This window comes from Pelmatolapia mariae, linkage group LG18 (genome assembly GCF_036321145.2).
Source record: "Pelmatolapia mariae isolate MD_Pm_ZW linkage group LG18, Pm_UMD_F_2, whole genome shotgun sequence".
Lineage (NCBI taxonomy): Eukaryota > Metazoa > Chordata > Actinopteri > Cichliformes > Cichlidae > Pelmatolapia > Pelmatolapia mariae.
The window spans coordinates 35,492,664-35,512,531 of record NC_086243.1 but is presented as its reverse complement, the minus strand read 5'-3'; the positions used below and the strand labels follow the sequence as shown (position 1 = coordinate 35,512,531).

Here is a 19,868-nt window from a genome sequence, read left to right as displayed (position 1 = left end):
TACTGTCATAAACTCAAACATCATAGGATTAGACATAAATAAACACAAATTAATAATAAGTCAGCTTGCCGATGATACAACAATATTTCTAAAAAATAAAGAACAAATTCCATTGGCCTTAGATACAGTAAAGATCTTTTCTGATGCTTCTGGACTACGCCTGAACCTGGACAAATGTGAACTCATGAGTAGCCATAATTGTTCTCACTCTTCTTTGTACGATATACCTGTCAAAAATGAAATCAAATGTCTTGGAATTTGGATAACTAAATGCATGGCTGATAGTGAAGAAAAGAATATTCAGAATACAATTGACAAATGCAAAAAAAACCCCTCTAAACCATTGGCTACAGAGATTTAACGTTGTTCGGCAGGATAATGTTAACCAAGGTTGAATCTTTGTCCAGATTAATGTATCCAGCTTATTCCCTAACCATCCCACCAAGGATTATAAAAGACATCAATAAGGTGAATTTTAATTTCATATGGAAAAATAAACATCACTATATCAGTAACAGGGACTTGATAAAAGACTATGAAGAGGGGGGTTTAAGAGCAATAGTTTTATAAATAATGAATGGCATGTTAAAGTTTAATCGGCTCTGATCTTTCTTAAAAAAGTGATAATGAGATTTGGTTTGTGATGCCATCTCTTATTTTCAACAAAGTTGGGGGGATCCAATTCCTTTTAGTATGTGATTTTGACATTTCTAAACTGCCCATAAAACTCTCCAAATTTCATCAACAAGTTTTGTTAAATTGGAAATAAATGTTTAAACATAACTTTAGTCCCCACAACGTTCCACTGTGGAATAATAGGGTGATATTGAATTGGGGGAAATCTATGTTTGTGGAAGAATGGATGACAACACAAATTTGGTCTGTGACACATGTAATGGATGAAAATGGAGATATACTCGAATTAAACAGGTTTAATGAGAAATATGACAGTTCGAGCTCTATAAAAAGTTTTCACAGAATATCTCAATAGTCCTTGTCAACACGATAAAGAACAATTTTTCAAATACACAGACTCCAAATTTACATAAAATTAAACTTGATGGTCTTGACTTGGTTAATGAAAAATGCAATAATGAGTTTTTGAGGAGGTATTTGGTTAACACCTTATATCCAGGCAGGGCAAAACATTCACTCATCTTTAAATATTATAACAAATCTGAAATCTCTTTGATGAGAACCAAATATTTAAAATTTCCAATCCCTCCCCAAATTTAAAGAAGTCCATTTTAAAACTACAAAAAATATTTACCCCTCCATTGAATTTATGAGAGAAAGTTTTAAATTTGTGTCAGACAACTGTTATATTTGTAAAACAACTTTGGAAACAACAGAGCACATGTTTTATGGGTGTGTGACAGATCAGAATTTATGGAAATCCCTCCATGTCCTAATATTGTCCCAGTATGGCAATATTGATTTTTGGTCTTTTCAAAATGTTCAAATTGGAGTAATTCTTAAGGACAAAATAGGGTGTTTTTGGTTAATAATCTCATTATTACAACAAAATATTACATTCATAAATGCCGATATGCTAAATCCCCCCTTCATGGCCTGCGCTTAAAAACGAACTCTCCCTGTTCCGTAAATCTCTGAAGCTAAAAAAAAGCCCCAAGCAATCAAATTGCATAGATTTTTAGAAGAGTTTGATTTTTCTTAGCCCCTTATTTAAGTTATGTGTCTTAATTATAGAACCTCATTTTAGCGAATTTATGACCCCCCTTGTCTCCTTTCTGTTCCTTGTTTTTCATTCATTTTTATTTATTTTTAAATTTAATTTATTTATTGTTTTTTATTTTTGTATTGGTTATTCATCCATTTGTATTATTATTTTCATTTTTATTTTTATTTTTTTTTTATTTTTATTATTATTATTATTATTATTATTATTATTATTATTATTATTATTATTATTATTATTATTATTTGTGTGTGTGTGTGTGTATGTGTGGTTATTGTCGATTTCATAGTGGTGTACCAACTACACCGTTGCGATGATGTGTATTCCTCTGATTGGGAGAAAAGAAAAAGGAGGTGTGATACTGTTCTGGATGATTCAATAAGTCGATTGTCTGTTTGAGATTGAGATTGTCATTGTTTTTGTTCTAAATAAAGTTCAGTTAAAAAAAAAAGGTGCTCTTGAGAAATCTTCGGCAGCGGAACAGTTAAAGGTAAATGCCCTCTGCCGGAATAACAACCGTGTGACACCAAGCGGAAGTAAAGAAAGGAAAGGCGCGTGTGTGAACAGAGCCGAGAGTGTGGGACCGAAAGAGTCAGCTCATCACTGTGGTGGTAGCGGCTTTACACTGACTCCCCGAGCTCTCTGTAATACTTTACATTCATTAATACATTATTAATAAGAGAGAGAGGGAGGTGCGTTAACAGTCTCGCTCTGTCGAAACTTTATCACGTGACACTAGGCGGAACTAAACAAAAGAAAGGCGCTAATACTGTTAGCTTTCCTCTTGTGTGCCTGAGCAGAGAGACTCTTCTGTTGTGTTGTGTTGTGTTGTGTTGTGTTGTGTGTGAGCTGTGGCAGTAACAATGCCTTCAGTTCAGTCTCTGAGAGAGTTTATCAACGAGCGACTAACTGCTGCTGCTGAACAAATATTCTTGGAGTTTGAAAAAACGATCGTCCAGTACGAGGAAGAGATCGACCGTCAGCGCAGACTGCTGGATATCACCTGGAAACCCCAAATCAAGCTGCACAGGACAGGTGAGTGTCCCTCTGAGGGAGGATCCTGATCACAGCTCTGCGGGACATTTATGATTGTGAGGGTTAATAAAAACTCGACTGCATCTTTTGCATCCCTGCTGGTGTTACAGATTAACTGGTGACGATCAATGTTGGGTTCATTTAGAGAGAAAAGAAAAATAAAATTTTTCGTACAATTCCACTATTCATTCACACACTGGTGGAGGCAAGCTACAGTTGTAGCCACAGCTGCCCTGGGGCAGACTGACAGAAGCGAGGCTGCCATCTCAGACCTGCACAGCTTCAGCTGCATGAAGAGTACATGAGATTTTCTCTGACAGCATTAAATTAAACCCGATTAAGGTCAAAGGTAATCATTTATATGTTGAACTAAAGGCTTCAATCTAGAATTTCTCCAACATCTCCAATATTGTATTATTTACCATAAAGTACTTGAGAGTCATTCATACCAGAGTAACCAGAGAGGATGTATATTTAACCCTCTGGGTCCACGGCATAATTGGCCATTTTAACTACTTTTGATTTTTCCTCTACATTTCACCGTTAAAAAAAACTTTTACTTTGCTTGTTTGGTATCTTTTTTTAGCCTCAGGCCTGACAGCAGGAGGTGTATCACTCCACCTGGAGACAGCGTTTGCTCTGTAATCTGCCTTTGGTGGCTTTTTGGCAGCAACTGTGACATTCAGCAGTTGCATCATTGTTTCGACACGCACAACAGAGCTATTGACTACACTACACACTGACTACACTACACACTAACTACACACTCCAAATATCATAAATCTCTCACATCACAATGTCTATGCTAGCGGCTAATGTAGCTAACAAATTACCAACATAGTGCTGTTAGATGTTGTAGAAATATAACATTTTTTGTTTGTTTGGTGGGTCTGGGTTTTTGTTTTTTTTTGTTTTTATAAATAGGAGCAATGTGGTTATATTTACCTTAATTTAATGAGTCATCAGTGGGAGCAGCCGGGCTACATAAAAACTAAAGGGCGGCGAGTTCACGGTCACGTCCAGCAGGTGTGTGGGCGGGAGAGTAATGTAGACGCTCCACCTCAAGTAACTACTGCGCAGACTCTGACAATAACTTGGACCCACCTTATCTGCAATACTTCAACAGTTGTAAATGCACTAATAAAAACAAAATCAGCTATAAGTTACATCCAACTCTGGGTCGCTGTTTTTCTCACAATCTCTTGAGATTCTGTAAAGAAAAGCCGATTCTAAAAAAAAAAAAAAAAAAAAAAAAAGAGCTCTCAGTCTATCATCATTACCTTTTCCTCATTTCCTTTTTGTCCCACCAGAACTCCCACAGCAGCCTGTCTGTAAGGACGAGGAGGTTCTCCCTGAGCCGCAGCTCTGGAGCCAGGAGAGGAACTCTCTGCACCAGGAGGAACCAGAACTTCCACATATTAAAGAGGAACAGGAGGAACTCTGCACCAGTCAGGAGGTTGAGCAGGTTGGACTGAAGGAGGAGTGTGATACCTTTATGGTGACTGCTGCTGAGGAAAGAGACCACGATGAACCAGAAGCAAGCAGTAACCAGCTCCCTTCTCAAACTTCTCCTATAGATGAGAGCCAAAATCACAGAGGAAGCAGGAATTTCGACTCAGGGACAAATAGTAACTTAGAAAGTCAGAGTAATTGTGACACAGGAAAAGAGTCTTTAACATGTAATCTTTGTGGAAAATCCTTTAAGAATAAGTACAGAATGACTCGACATCAGAGAATCCATACAGGTGAGAAACCATATTCTTGTAAAATATGTGGGAAAAGTTACACGCGAAGCAGTGGAATGACCATACACATGAGAATGCATACAGGTGAGAGACCGTACCATTGTAAAACATGCAGGAAAGTGTTCTCAAGTAGCAGTCATTTATCGGCACACAGAAAAACGCACACAGGTGAGAGACCGTATCATTGTAAAACATGTGGGAAAATGTTCAAATCTAGCAGTCATATATGGCGCCACATGAAAACGCACACAGGTGAGAGACCGTATCATTGCGAAACATGTGGGAAAATGTTCACATCTAGCAGTCATTTATGGCGCCACATGAAAACTCACACAGGTGAGAAGTCGTAGTCTTGAAACATTTAGAGAACAATGTCCGAGAAGCCAAGCTTGAAAGACGATCTGAGAATTTATACAGGTTCACAGGAGTGCTTTCAGAGTTTAGATACCTTTAAATACCATGTTTATTATGTATAAGGCAAATTTAACCCTGTAAGACCCAATCCATCAAAAATAACCAGAAAATTCTAAAAAGAAATATTTTTTTGGGGGGGGGGGGGGCTGAGATGTTTAATAACCCTTATAACAAAATCCACATTTTTAATGTCATGTTGTTTATCATATATAATAGAAATATACTTTTTGTTTCACTTTTGATACATTTGATGTTTTTGTTTTGATGAGATAGAGGTCTTAGAAACTAATGTAGCAAATATGATACAAAGGTTATTATAGGGTTAATCTGTTCTCATCAAATTCGTCAATGAAAATATGGTGACTGTCAAAAACTGAATTTTAGCTGTTTTATTTATTGATATATTTCTCTGTGGCAAAGTTGAAACTCAATTTGAAGTACAATGTTCTGGAATGGCCATCTCAGTCCCCAGACCTGAATATTATTGAAATGTGTGGCATGAGTTAAAGAGAGCTGTCCATGCTTGGAAGCCATCAAACCTGAATGAACTAGAGATGTTCTGTAAAGAGGAATGGTCCAAAATACCTTTAACCACAATCCAGACTCTCATTGGAACCTACAGGAAGCGTTTAGAGGCTGTAATTTCTGCAAAAGGCGGATCTACTAAATATTGATTTCATTTCTTTTTTGTGGTGCCCAAATTTATGCACCTGCCTGATTTTGTTAAAACAATTATTGCACACTTTCTGTAAATCCAGTAAACTTCATTTCACTTCTCAAATATCACTGTGTGTGTCTCCTATATGATATATTTAACTGACATTTTTTATTGTAACAACCAACGATTTATACAGGAAAATAATGACTATTAACAAGGTTGCCCAAACTTTTGCATCTCACTGTATCACTTTTGGTTATTCCATTCATTAAGGATGACATATGTCTTCATTTTTGTTTTTTAACTTTTGAGTTTTGTAAGAATGTAGGCGTGTTGTGCTAATGGGATCATCAGGTCGGGTAGGCAGGACCAGCATGGGGGAGGGTCTTTGTTTTGTTGTGTTTTATGTACACTGCAGTAACTAATGGATGAATATTTCGACAGTAGTAAAGCAGAAAGTTTCGAGGGGATGATTGTGTCCCTTGGACTCCTCCAGCCTTGCTCAAAGACCTCGTTCCTGTAGCTGCACAGGTGTTTCTCTGCTCGTCAGCACAGTGTGAGGAAAAGGTGTTTTTCCTGCATCATGGGGACCTTCCAGAGCTCATCTTTCATCCAGCACCACTTTGCAAGAGAGGGTTTAAAAAAAAAAAAAAAAATGGACTAAAATAGACTAGGGTTAAATGAAGATAATGGTTTACTTACGTTGTACTTGTATCCTTTCTAACCGTTGAATAGATTTTTATAGGTTGTTTCTGTTAGCTTCTGCATGCATTCAATTGAATCTGTGATTAAAGCCCACCTGCCATTACTTTATTTCATTACTCGGACTCCTCCCACCTGAATGCTGTCATTATAAAGCCACTTGAGCTCGGTCCTTAAGATGTTTCAGATTAGGGATGGGCGATATGGCCAAAGTTCATATCTCGATATTCTTTAGCTGGATGGCGATATACGATATATATCTCGAAATTATTTTAAAGCCATAAAGTAAGAACAGAAAGAGTTCTTAGTCAAAGCTGTGTCCCAGATCTCACACAGGCACTTTTATTAACATACAGCGTAGATGTACATGAAAAAATTATTCAGAATTAAATTATCATCATTTATTAAATAAAAATGCTCCATAAAGAAAATAAAACAATGTTGTTTTTGTGCATAACAAAAAGCTCACAATTAGGGATGCACCGATACCGGTATCTGGTATCGGCCTCGATACCACATTTTCTAAAGTACTCGTACTCGTTAAAAGTCCCCCGATACCGGGAACCGATACCACGGTCTGAGACCTGTCTATGTTTGAGCGGCATGTAAGGGGTTAATCACAGGCACAGAGTGCCCGCCCCCAGGCCCCGGCTGCAGCTCAGAGCGGGGAGAAGGCAAGGCGAGACATGTCAGCCGTGTGGAACTATTTCAAAGTGAACGAAGACGCGGAAACAAAGCCGAACTGCAAATTGTGCTCAGCGAAAATTGTCCAGAGGAGGCTCAAAAGGTAGCGCATTTAACACAAGTAATTTAATCAAGCACTTAAAATCCCAACACGACAACAAGTACAAAGAGTTTAGCCACGCTTATTTACCCATGCTTATTAGCACAGAGGAGCATAGCTGATGCTATAGCAGTGGGACGGAAAATAGTTGGGCATTTTAAACATTCCGCCTTAGCCTACTCCTGCCTCGAGGACATTCAGGGACAGCTCAACCAGCCAATAAAGAGACTGCAGCAGGACATACAGACGCGCTGGAACAGCACGTATTACATGCTCCAGTCCCTCACTGAGCAAAAGCGAGTGCTGGGGGTGTATGTGTCCGAGCATGAACTCCCTGACTATCTCACCGCTCACCAATGGGCTCTTATGGAGACGACTGTTGCCATCCTCGCCCCCTTTGAGGAACTAACTAAAAAAGTGAGCAGCTACGACGCACTAGCCTCTGATGCCATCCCAGCTGTGACTGTGCTAGTGAGACTTCTAAACAGAGAAACAGACGAGGACCACGCCGTCAAGACAATGAAAGCAACCTTACTGGCAGCTGTCAAGAAGCGCATCAGTGACGTCGAGACCAACCCACTGTACTTCATCTCCACCATACTAGACCCAAGCTAAAGTCTGTGTGCTATAGGTATTCAATGATAAACTACAGTACTAAATGTAAGATTATTTTCCATCTGAAATATTATATATTTCTAACTAAAATACACAAATACAAATGTATGCAATATATATATAATATGAAATACATTTCCCTTATTGCTACCAGAAAGTCAAATGGCTGGCATTTGTCAATGAGTAAGTACTCGGTATCGGCGAGTACTGAAATGCAAGTACTCGTACTCGTACTCGTTTTCCAAAAAGTGGTATCGGTGCATCCCTACTCACAATTGTGCAGTCAAATTGTAAACTAAAAGACTCTGAGCATAATAACAAAGACAGACATATTTCGTAGCTGTTCTGTTTCCAAGTTCTACTGCATGACTGACAGCCTTGTGTTTGAAATCCTCTTTGTAACCATGTCTGTTACAGGTGCAATTTGTGGTCCTTATACACACACAATACGGTAATATTATGTTGAAGCACAGTATGTATTACTCTGCGAGGCTTCTGGCTACAGTAGCCGTAATGCTCCCACAATCCATGCACCGGTGCAGCTTCGTAGCTTCCCAAACTTGAACTGTAACATTTTTTGAATGGTTTCTGAGCGCTGTGTACCACATAAAAAGGGTTCGCAGTCAGTAAGCACAACCAGAATTCATACATAAGGCACACTGTCAATGTTTGAGAAAATGAAAGGAGTCAAAACGCGTTACCCCGGTTAGCTTGATAACGCGTTCACGCTGTTCAGCCCTACGCACCGCAAATATCTCAGTTAACTTGTTAACTGAGATATTTGCCGCGTTAATGCAGTTATGGCGTTAATGTCATTTTAACGAGATTTACGCTGCCAGCACTAAAATAGTACTCTCCAAATGTTTTCTTTTTACCGACCAGCTCCTCCGTGATAGCTGCCATGTCCATCTTGTCATTACCTGCAGGTGAAGCGATGGGGGAGTTGTGTTCAGTGAAGGAGAGAGGCGAGGCAGAGTGACGTTGTGTAGAGACAAAAGTGAACGAAGGAGGCTCCACAAGTATATTTATAACGTAACATAGACTATGTTGATATAAACGATATTGTCACATCTCATATCTCGATATATTAGAAAACTCGATATATCGCCCAGTCCTAATTCAGAATGAATATCTGGCACTATAGCTCCGTAAATATGGACTCTCAGAAGTGGAACTTATGGAATGATGGATGAAAGTCCCTATAATATTTGGTTGTCAAATCTCTGATACAAAGGCCGACATTTGAGTTCCAGTTGCTCATATATATCATGAAGTTCAGCCCTCATAAACTGTTTAATCAACCATTTTATTATTGTAAATTAAAAGAAATGTGGAAAGGCTGACATTCATGTGGTGAGTGTGTGGATGTCTGTATGTAGTGGAGGTCTGAAAAAGAACGAAAAGAAGACTGAACATTTGTTACCAGGTCTTTTTCAACAATCCACAGTGGTAACAGGTGTGCCTCCTCTCATCACCTGCCTCACAACCTACCTAATCCTACACAAGCCCAAAAAGGGCAAAGGCCTGAATGGGCGGGGTTATCTGGGAAGTGGTGAAGATTATTGTGTACAAGGCTCATAATAATCTGTAAAACAGTCCAAATCACATCGATGTTTCCACATTTACTAAAGTTTGAATGTGAAAAAAACAAACTTTTTTTTTCCATCTGTCACTCTGAAATTCTCTGTGGAGTTTCTTTTAATATTCTTAAAATGATGGTGGCCTGTCTCATTTTCCTTGTTGAATTTTTAGAAATAACTGATCTACCTCAAGTAGTTTTAAAGATAACCAGATTTTAAAAAGATACCCCCATAAACTGCACTAAAAACAGCCGTAACCCTCGTTTCAGGACCCTCAGGACTACGCAGAGTGGAACCTGATTGGCTCAAAGAAGGTGGGCGAGAAGCTGACTGGACTAACGTGATGATGTCAGCAAAGAGACTGACCGTGTGGGAAAGTGGCAGTAATATCTGAAATGCAGATTAGCGATTACAGACCTTCCCAAACAAACTTACACATAAGCGACATACTCAAAGCATTTTTTGCTGTAAAAATGAACGAGAGAAAATACCTGAAAACGACAAGAAGTCTTGAATAATTCCTAATAATGGAAGCTTTCCGCTGGAATTTTCAAACCGAATCTGTGATGATCACATGGGATGTTGTTTTTAAACAGATAGATTTAGATAGAATACTTCTATTTAAATAAGCTGGTTTTGCATTTTAGCTGTATTCATTTGTTTTTTCTTTGCACGTACTATGAATCCCACTTCCCTCCTCTTTGAAGAGTAGTCCGATATCTGTGACCTGTGACCAATCCTGCAGCAGAACGCTGCTGGATTGAAGCTGGATTGCTCTCCCCCCGCTTCAAGACAGCTACACCAGGAGATGCCGGACTAGAGCAGCGCAGATACTGAAGGACCCGTCCCATCCTGGCAACAAACTGTTCCAACTTCTGCAATCCGGCAGAAGGTTCCGCATTATCTGGGCAAGGACAGAGAGAGTCAAGAGGAGCTTCTATCCCCAAGCCATCCGGGCCTTGATCCTCAGTGAAAGAAGCCATTTACATCCGCTGTGAGCAACCATCTTTGAACAGAGGTGGTGGTTTACGACACCAACTGTCTGCCATCTATAATCCAGTTTTGAGATCCTTCCCAGACGCCTGAACGCCCACTCACACCCTGGGCCATCTGACCTCAGGAAATCACATGATAGGGTGGGGCCAGGTTTCACAATGAGCTTACCCGAAACTTGATTGTGACCCACACCCATTTTCACACCTCGGCTCATGTGATTAGAGGATCATCAGGGGGTCCTTTGTCCCTCTTTGGGGGGATACTCCCACTGGGTTTAAATCTGGGACTCTCGGCCATTTGACCCTAGAATTGAAGAAGCTTCTCGGATGAGAGGTGAAACGTCTTCAAGCAACTTAAACAAGTCCAGACGCTTTTCTTTCCAAGCTCCTTAGAATGTTCTTCCTCTACCCCCCCCCCCCCCCCTTTTTTTTTTTGCACAAGTTGAGGAGCGTGTCAGGTTACATTTCACTGTGTGTTATACTTGTATAACTATGCATGTGACAAGTAAAGAACCTTGAACAAACAAATAAACTCAGTTGTTCGTGGCAGTTTTTTAAAGCTCAGGAGCATTTCTAAACGCAAAACTTTCTTGTGATCTAAAGATCTGAAAGAGAGTATTACTTTGATACTTGGCTGCCAGCTAAATACAGAATCTACCTCGAGGTTCTATTATTTGTTTAAACAAATAATGAATAATGAAATGTAACCTTGAGCCAAGGTTGGTGCAAGGTTACACTTCAGATCTCCTTCGCAGATCTCCTTCGCAGATCTCCTCAAGCCTATAGTGTTGTAAATGACCTACTAATTTTATTCAGGTCTGTTGCAGCAGGGACACACGCAAAAGTTTCAGGACATACAAATAAAGTTCACTTGTCTCGACTTGAATCAGAGGTTTAACAGTGTGTGGCTCCCTCTAGTGGATGTTGTGGAGTATTCTGTTGTCTTTGCTCCAAAGGTTTTTGTACAGAGTTTTGGTGTTTCCTGTCACTGTGGGCCTCACAGCACAGTAGTACACAGCAGAGTCTGTCACTGCAGCAGAGGAGATCTGAAGAGTCATCAGTGTTTTATCTTTACTCACATTAAAAGTTATTCCAGGGACTGGATCTGACAGTTTCACTCCTGTTCCCAAGTGAGAGATCAGGAACTTTGGTGGCTTTCCAGGATATTGTCGATACCAAAAGAAATAATCATTCCCATCAGCAGTTTTGGAGTATCTATAGGACAGAGTAACAGTGCTGCCTTCTACACTGAACACTTCTTTGTTGGTTGGAGTGAGATCTTCACAGCTGACACCTAAAGGAACAGAAACATATTTGATACTTTTATAAATCATCACAATTGAAATGTATTTCTTTAAACACACAGATTGTAACGTACCTGTTAGAATGGTGAGAATCAGTAAAGAAAGTGCATAATAGTCCAAAGACAACATGTTGAATGAAGGTAAAGTTTATGGTTTGTGTGCTGAACTCTGTTGAATGTGGAGGTTTCTCTCTCTTCTAGTTCAGTAACAGCTCAGCTCCACCCTGAATCTCTCCTCCTCCTCTCTGATCTGGATTTGAACTTCTCTCACTTCCTCCTGCTTTACACACTAGTAGCAGCTTTTTCACTTTCAGGTGGGAGCTGTTGGGATCAAATTGAGGCTGTGGACAGCTACAGGTACCTTGATGTTCATCTGAACAGCAAACTGGACTGGACTCATAACTCAGACGCCCTCTACAGGAAAGGGCAGAGCAGACTGTACCTGCTGCGGAGACTCAGGTCGTTTGGAGTGGAGGGCCCACTCCTGAAGACCTTCTATGACTCTGTGGTGGCCTCAGCCATCTTTTATGGTGTGGTCTGCTGGGGCGGCAGCATCTCTGCTGGGGACAGGAAGAGACTGAACAGGCTGATCCGAAGGGCCAGCTCTGTTCTAGGATGCCCTCTGGACCCAGTGGAGGTGGTGAGTGACAGGAGAATGGTGGCTAAGCTGTCATCACTGTTGGACAACATCTCCCACCCCATGCATGAGACTGTGACAGCACTGAGCAGCTCCTTCAGTGGCTGCAGCACCCACGGTGTGGGACGGAGAGATTTCACAGGTCTTTCCTCCCCACTGCTGTCAGACTCCACAACAAAGACTTTAGCTGATCAAACACACACATCCACAAATGTGCAATAACACTAATGTGCAATAATCTTTTCTGGCATCATTGTATTTTTACTCAGTTGTATATAGCATTTGTATTCTATTTTTATCTTATTGTATATTTTATTCTATTTTATTCTACTGTATATAGTATTTTATTTTATTCTATTCTGTACAGTTGTGTACTGTATTTATTCTTATTTTATTTTATTCTAATTTTTGCTTCATAACTTTTGCACTGTCCACTTCCTGCTGTGACAAAACAAATTTCCCACGTGTGGGACTAATAAAGGTTATCTTATCTTATCTTATCTTAAATAATTTGCAGTGCATCAATAATGCTATGCTTTTTATTAATAAGTGTTATAAAGTCATATAGTATAGTATTAAGTGGACACAGCCCTGAAAAATAAAAGCATGAGACCATGTGTCCTTGGGTAGTAGAAAGCTGCAGACTCTCGGTCATGCTTGCCTGGGAAAATGTAGAAAAGAGGTGACCATCTCTAGTGGAAAGTTACTGAGACACTGTTGTTTAGAATGAGAGAGCTTCTGTAATAAAACTGTCAGGGGCACACCACAATTTTGAGATCCGTGGCAAAGTGTCATGCAAGACGCATCTGCCTTTTAGAAGTAATAAAGTGTTAAATGGTCTACTGAGCAGTGTTTTGTGTTCCATCGGATGACTCTGAGGAATCTTTGTCCATGACCACTTTAAAAATTAGGAGGATGTCCAGCTGCTTGGAAGCTGAATTAGAAAAACATGTACCTCGATCATTTTATACAGTACTGATTGTCTCACATTAACCCAGTGGTTCCCAAACTTTTTTTGCTAGGCTCCCCTTTGTTTTACAAGAAAAAGATCTCACCTGGTATAGCTGGGAAGAATATTTAGAAAGGCAGAGACGTCACGGTGTGATTATTTTACATGTAGTTGGCCAATAATAAATACATGATATCATTTCATTCATTTCAAAGGTTTATTTGCATGACGCACAAACAGACACAATTGAAAGGTACAAATGTATTGTGCATGAAACGAATTCAAACGTGGTGTAGGTGTGTCACAAGTTGATCTGGCTGTAGGCCAGGGGTGGGCAATCTCAGTCCACGAAGGCCGGTGTCCCTGAAGGTTTTAGATGTGTCCTCGAACCAACACAGCTGATTTAAATGGCTAAATTAGCTCCTCAACATGTCCTGAAGTTCTCCAGAGGCCTGGTAACAAACTAATCATGTGATTCAGGTGTGTTGACCCAAGGTGAGATCTAAAATCTGCAGGGACACCGGCCCTCGTGGACTGAGATTGCCCACACCTGCTGTAGGCTATGGCACTTGGCCAGAGATGGCCAAGGTTGACTCGAGTCCATGTTAGTGCACACAAAGTAAACTGCACGCTTTAGTTGTGAAGCAAAAACGCTGAAATCAGAGTAATAAAACGTGCGAGGGGAACGATAACGACGACTGGAGTCTCCCGATCGTTTACTCTTGCTGTCCTGTGAACAACATCGGCGTGGTGTTAATTGTTTGCTGTTTTCGCGATCGCGTGGCGCATGAGGATATCACCAGGTAAACTCGCGACATTTTTAAACATTTTGTTGTTCAACAGCATCAAGACTGACGGAGTGTATTTGAGATAACCTCACAAGTGTCACAGATGACACATTTGGCGGTTTTTTGCTGGTTTGTCGGTAGCAGCTCCTGAAACGCAAGTCTGCCACACATCTGTTCGACCAAATCCAGTTAATCTAAGGGCCAGTTAATCTGGAACACCGGACCGGTTCTACAGGGATTTAAAGATAGTTACGCAAAACGGAGCGTGCCCGCTCCGACCGGCTTTAAAGGGTTAATATACAATATGAAAAGTAGCGGCCCCAAAACTGATCTTTGGGGAACCCCACACACAACAGGTTTCAGTTCTGACTTTATGACATTTATTTGGGTAAATTGGTTATGACTGGGTAAAGGTTGTGATCAACTGTATCGAATGCTTTCTTTAAATCTAAAAAAACTACGACAGCATATTCTTTGTTTTCAATAGCAGTCGTTACTGTATCTATAAACTCCATTAAGACATGCGTTGTGGTCCTTTTGGGTCTAAATCCATATTGCTGTTCATATATTACATTGGGGGGTTTTTTTCTGATAAAGTCATATAATCTATTGTAAAATATTTTTTCCAGTATCTTAGAGAACTGCGGTAGCAAAGAGATGGGCCGATAGTTTGTGAGAAGATGTTTGTCTCCAGCTTTATATATTGGAACTACATTTGCAATTTTCATCTTATCAGGAAATAAACCACTTTGTAATGACAGATTACAAATGTAGATAAATGGTTTCACAATACATGTAAAAATATCTTTAAGTGCATATCAGTGCCATCACAGTCAGTTGATTTCGTGGAGTTAAAGGGTGTAACTACATCCATAATTTGCTCTTCATCTACTCCCCTCATAAATAACAACTCTACAATAGCTGTAGGCTGCTGGAGGATTCCCATGATGCACTCAGTGTTTCTTCTTCACCCACTATGTGTTTATACACCTCTCTGCATTGAATCATTAGTTATTATTAATCTCTGGCTCTCCTCCACAGTGTTTCTCTGTCCTGTCTTCCTCCCATCACCCAAACTGGTCACACAGATTAGCCTGGTTCTGCTGGAGGTTTCTTCATGTAAAAAAGGGAGTTTTTCCTTCCCACTGTTGCCAAATGAAACTGAATGAAACAAACTAGAGAGGTTTAACAGTGTGTGGCTCCCTCTAGTGGATGTTGTGGAGTATTCTGTTGTCTTTGCGCCAAAGGTTTTTGTACAGAGTTTTGGTGTTTCCTGTCACTGTGGGCTGCAGAGCACAGTAGTACACAGCAGAGTCAGACAACTGAAGCTTCTGGATCTTCAGAGGAACTGATCTGATGCTGGAATCCAGTGTGGATGAAAATCTCTCCTTGAACTCGTCTGCTGTGTTTCCTTGGTCCCCACTAACACGGCTCAGGATGAATTTGGGGCTGTTGTTTCCATCCTGTTTGTACCAGAAGAGAGAAGTGCCTGTTAAACCACTGGTGTTATAGAGACAGTGAAGTGTTACTGTGCCTCCTTCAGCAGCAGTCTCTTCTCCTTTTGCTTGCAGCACGTTGTCTTTTTGTGCTCTGCATTCTGTAAAACACCAACAAACAGTATCAGTGTGCTGTTAAAGAATCATGTCAATGTTGGATTGATATCAAAGAAACAGAGTTGTGTTCATACCGAGGCACATAGCAGCCAGCAGCACTGAGATGAACAGAGGCGTCATATCTGCAGTGTAGAGTAACTGTGAGCTACAGCAAGTATAAAGAAGCTGTGATCTCTCTGTTTAGTCTTCATCAACACTAAGTTGGTGGATTAGAAGGAGGAGCCTGATCACAGTGACAGGACTCATTCACAGCCCTGTGTTATTCCCCCTGCTGACAGCTTTACACTCAGCACGTCTTTCTGCTGCTCTGCTTTCATTGGATATTTGCTCCTATTGCAGGAAGCAGGTTTAGAAATAGAATTAGACTCTTTATTGTCATTGTGCTTTAAGAACAATGAAATTGTGTGCAAACCCTTCAGTGCAAGTAAAAAGAGTGCAATTTTAAGAGAAAAATAAATAAATATAATGTATGGTATGTAGAAGACAAGAAAAACTACTATATATATGAATGAATAAGTGAAACTATGGTTATCCTGAAAGTTAAGAGGTTTTTGTTTGTATACACAGTGATTAATCCACAGAGTATAACATGTTAGTAGAAAATTAAAAAGATTTTTGTGTCACAGTGATTTTGCCCCCAGAAGTATTGCACAGTTAAAAGTTTTTGTATTTCGCAGTGATTTATCCCCTGAGTGTATTTATTAATGCAACAGCCCTGGTGTATGTACTGTTTCTCAGTCTGTTTGTTTTGACCTTAATTGTCCTGTACCGCCTTCCTGAGGGTAACGGCTGGAACAGGTGATATGTGGGGTCAGATGTGTCCTTCAGGATGCTGCAGGCTTTCCTGTGGCAGTGGGACCTGTACAGGTCCTCTGGGGAGTGGAAAGGACAGTCGATAATCCTCTGGAGTGATGCTCTTTCCTGAGCATTCTGCTGGCAAACCACACTGAGACGCAGTATGTCAGGGTGCTTTCAATTGAGCACCTTCTTGATCATAGCTGTGGTGTTTATTTTCCAGGGTAAGTCACCACCCAGGTGCAGGCCCAGGAACTTGAAGTCAGAGACCTTCTCCACACAGTCCCCATTAATGCGTATGGGCTGAGGGTCACATTTGTTCTTTCTGAAGTCAGCAGTTATTTCTTTGGTTTTTGTGGTGTTGAGAACCAGGTTGTTCTGGCTTCACCATGGTGACGGTTTTTCCACTTCGTCCCTGTATGCAGACTCATCTCTGCCCATGATGAGCCTGACCACAGTTTTATCATCTGCAAACTTCACAATAGTGTTGTACGGGTGGATGCAGCATGCAGTCAAGTCTATAGAGTCTTGATAATGACCTACTAATTGTATTCAGGTGTGTTGCAGCAGGGACACATGGAAAGTTTCAGGACAGCGGCCCTCGAGGACTGGAGTTTGAGACCCCTGGTATAGAGTGTACAGCAGGGAACTCAGCACACATCCCTAAGGGGAGTCGGTGTTGGGGCTGAGTGCTGAGGACAGTTGGGGAGGGCTATGGGCATGGCCTTTTGAAATGTTCTTCCTGTATGCAAACTGTTGGGGATCGAATGTGGTTGTGAGTCTTCGAATGATGTGAGTTTTGACCAATTTCTCAAGACACTTTGAAATGAGTGGAGCAAGAGCCACTGGCCGGAAATTGTTTAGGCACTGGGTGGTAGCTTTCTTTAGACTGGGGATGATGGTAGAGGACTTCAGGCAGGGTGGAACGGTGGCCTGTGTTAAAGACAGGTTGAATATTTTGGTAAATTTAATTCAATTTAATTTTATTTATACAGCGCCAAATCACAAAAATAGTCGCCTCAAGGCGCTTTATATTGTACGGTAGATAGTACAATAATAAATACAGAGAAAAACCCAACAATCATATGACCCCCTATGAGCAAGCACTTTGGCGACAGTGGGAAGGAAAAACTCCCTTTTAACAGGAAGAAACCTCCAACAGAACGAGGCTCAGGGAGGGGCAGGGCCATCTGCTGCGACTGGTTGGGTCGAAGCAGGTTTCTGGTCCTAGAATCACCCCTGATGTGAGGAGCAGGATTTTGAATTCAATTCTGGATTTAACAGGAAGCCAATGAAGGGAAGCCAAAACAGGAGAAATCTGCTCTCTCTTTCTAGTCTCTGTCAGGACTCTTGCTGCAGCATTTTGGATTAACTGAAGGCTTTTCAGGGAGTTTTTAGGACTTCCTGATAATAATGAATTACAGTAGTCCAGCCTGGAAGTAATAAATGCATGAACTAGTTTTTCAGCGTCACTCTGAGACAGGATATTTCTAACTTTAGAGATGTTGCGCAAATGGAAGAAAGCAGTCTTACATATTTGTTTAATATGTGCATTGAAGGACATGTCCTGGTCAAAAATGACTCCAAGGTTCCTCACAGTGTTACTGGAGGCCAAGGTAATGCCATCCAGAGTAAGAATCTGGTTAGATACCATATTTCTAAGATTTTCAGGGCCGAGTACAATAACCTCAGTTTGATCTGAATTAAGAAGCAGAAAGTTAGCGGCCATCCAGGTCTTTATGTCTTTAAGACATTCCTGCAGTTTAACTCATTGGTGTGTGTTACCTGGCTTCATGGACAGATAGAGCTGGGTGTCATCTGCATAGCAGTGAAAATGTATGCTATGTCTTCTAATGATGCTGCCTAGGGCACAGGTGTCGAACTCCAGGCCTCGAGAGCCGGTGTCCTGCAGGTTTTAGATGTGTCCTAATCCAACACAGCTGATTTAAATGGCTAAAAGACCTCCTCAACATGTTTTAAGTTCTCCATAGGCCTGGTAATGAACTAATCATGTGATTCAGGTGTGTTGACCCGGGGTGAGATCTAAAGCCTGCAGGACACCGGCCCTTGAGGCCTGGAGTTTGACACCCCTGGCCTAGGGGAAGCATGTATAATGTAAACAGAATTGGTCCTAGCACTGAACCCTGTGGAACACCATAATTGACCTTAGTGTGTGAAGAGGACTCTCCATTTACATGCACAAATTGGAGTATATTAGATAGATATGATACAAACCACTGCAGTGCAGTACCTGTAATACCTACAGCATGTTCTAATCGCTCTAATAGGATATTATGATCAACAGTATCGAACGCTGCACTGAGGTCTAGCAGGACAAGCACAGAGATGAGTCCACTGTCAGAGGCCATAAGAAGATCATTTGTAACCTTCACTAAAGCTGTTTCTGTGCTGTGATGAGCTCTGAAACCTGACTGAAACTCTTCAAATAAGCCATTCCTCTGCAGATGATCTGTTAGCTCTTTGACAACTACTCTTTCAAGGATGTTTGATATGAAAGGAAGGTTGGAGATTGGCCTATAATTAGCTAAGACTGCTGGGTCTAGAGATGCTTTTTGAGTAAAGGTTTAACTACAGCCAGCTTGAAGGCCTGTGGTACATAGCTGATTATTAGAGATAGGTTGATCATATTTGAGATCGAAGAATTAATTAATGGCAGGACTTCTTTGAGCAGTTTTGTAGGAATGTGTTATGTGTGGGCTGTGTGCAGACAGGAATCGTGGACCCAGAAGTGCAGACGCTCAGAGGCACAAAGTAAACTCAAAAACAGCTTTAATGCTGAACTCAAAAAAGGTACCAGAACTGAGACTTCAAACATGAACTCAGGCAAGCAGACAGAACACACAGCATAATAAACGGTAGATCGCAACACGGACACAGAGAAACACAGGGCTTAAATACACAAAGGGAGCAATCAGGGAATGAGTAACAGGAGGGAAACACAGCTGGGGCAAATCAGGCCTGACGAGACAAAGAAAGCAAAACCAGATATATTAACATAAGACATGGACTTTCAAAGTAAAACAGGAAACATAACACAGACTGAACTTACAGACACAGACTCACAGGCAGGCACAACAGAGGGAACAGAGACGTGGGACCAGGGCAGACACAGACACTGACTGGACACGGGGAAATAGCAGACAGGGGAGACAGCAACTAGGGATTACACAGAGACATAAACCATAAGACAGAACTCAAAGAAAGAAACCAACGACCAGAAATGATAAATAATATAATAAACTCAAAACCCTGGGTCAACGACCCAGGCATCCTAACAGAATGGGGTCTAAAAGACACGTTGATGGTTTGGAGGAAGTAATTATTGAAGTTAACTCAGAAAGATCAATTGGAGAAAAAGAGTCTAAATGAATATCAATGGTACTGAAAGTAGCTGTAGATAATATTACATCTGTGAGATGATTATTGGTAATTTTTTCTCTAATGATTAAAATTTTATTCGTGAAGAAGTTCATGAAGTCATTACTAGTTAACGTTAAAGGGATGGTTGGCTCAACAGAGCTCTGACTGTTTGTCA

At 40.7% G+C, this 19,868-nt stretch overlaps 1 protein-coding gene and 1 gene segment (V, D, J or C); one reads left to right on the top strand and one right to left on the bottom strand.

Annotated features, from left to right (window-relative positions):
- Positions 1-2,147: 2,147 nt before the first annotated feature.
- On the top strand, positions 2,148-5,682 carry LOC134616402 (zinc finger protein ZFP2-like). Its single transcript, XM_063461271.1, has 2 exons — positions 2,148-2,734; positions 4,045-5,682. The coding sequence occupies exons 1-2, from the start codon at positions 2,563-2,565 to the stop codon at positions 4,827-4,829; spliced, it is 957 nt and encodes a 318-aa protein (XP_063317341.1). The 5' UTR covers positions 2,148-2,562; the 3' UTR covers positions 4,830-5,682.
- A 9,427-nt stretch (positions 5,683-15,109) lies between these two features.
- On the bottom strand, positions 15,110-15,637 carry LOC134616462 (T cell receptor alpha variable 1-1-like). The segment is given in 2 exon segments: positions 15,110-15,501; positions 15,592-15,637. Coding segments are annotated over 2 exon segments (438 nt in total).
- Between the last annotated feature and the right edge of the window lie 4,231 nt (positions 15,638-19,868).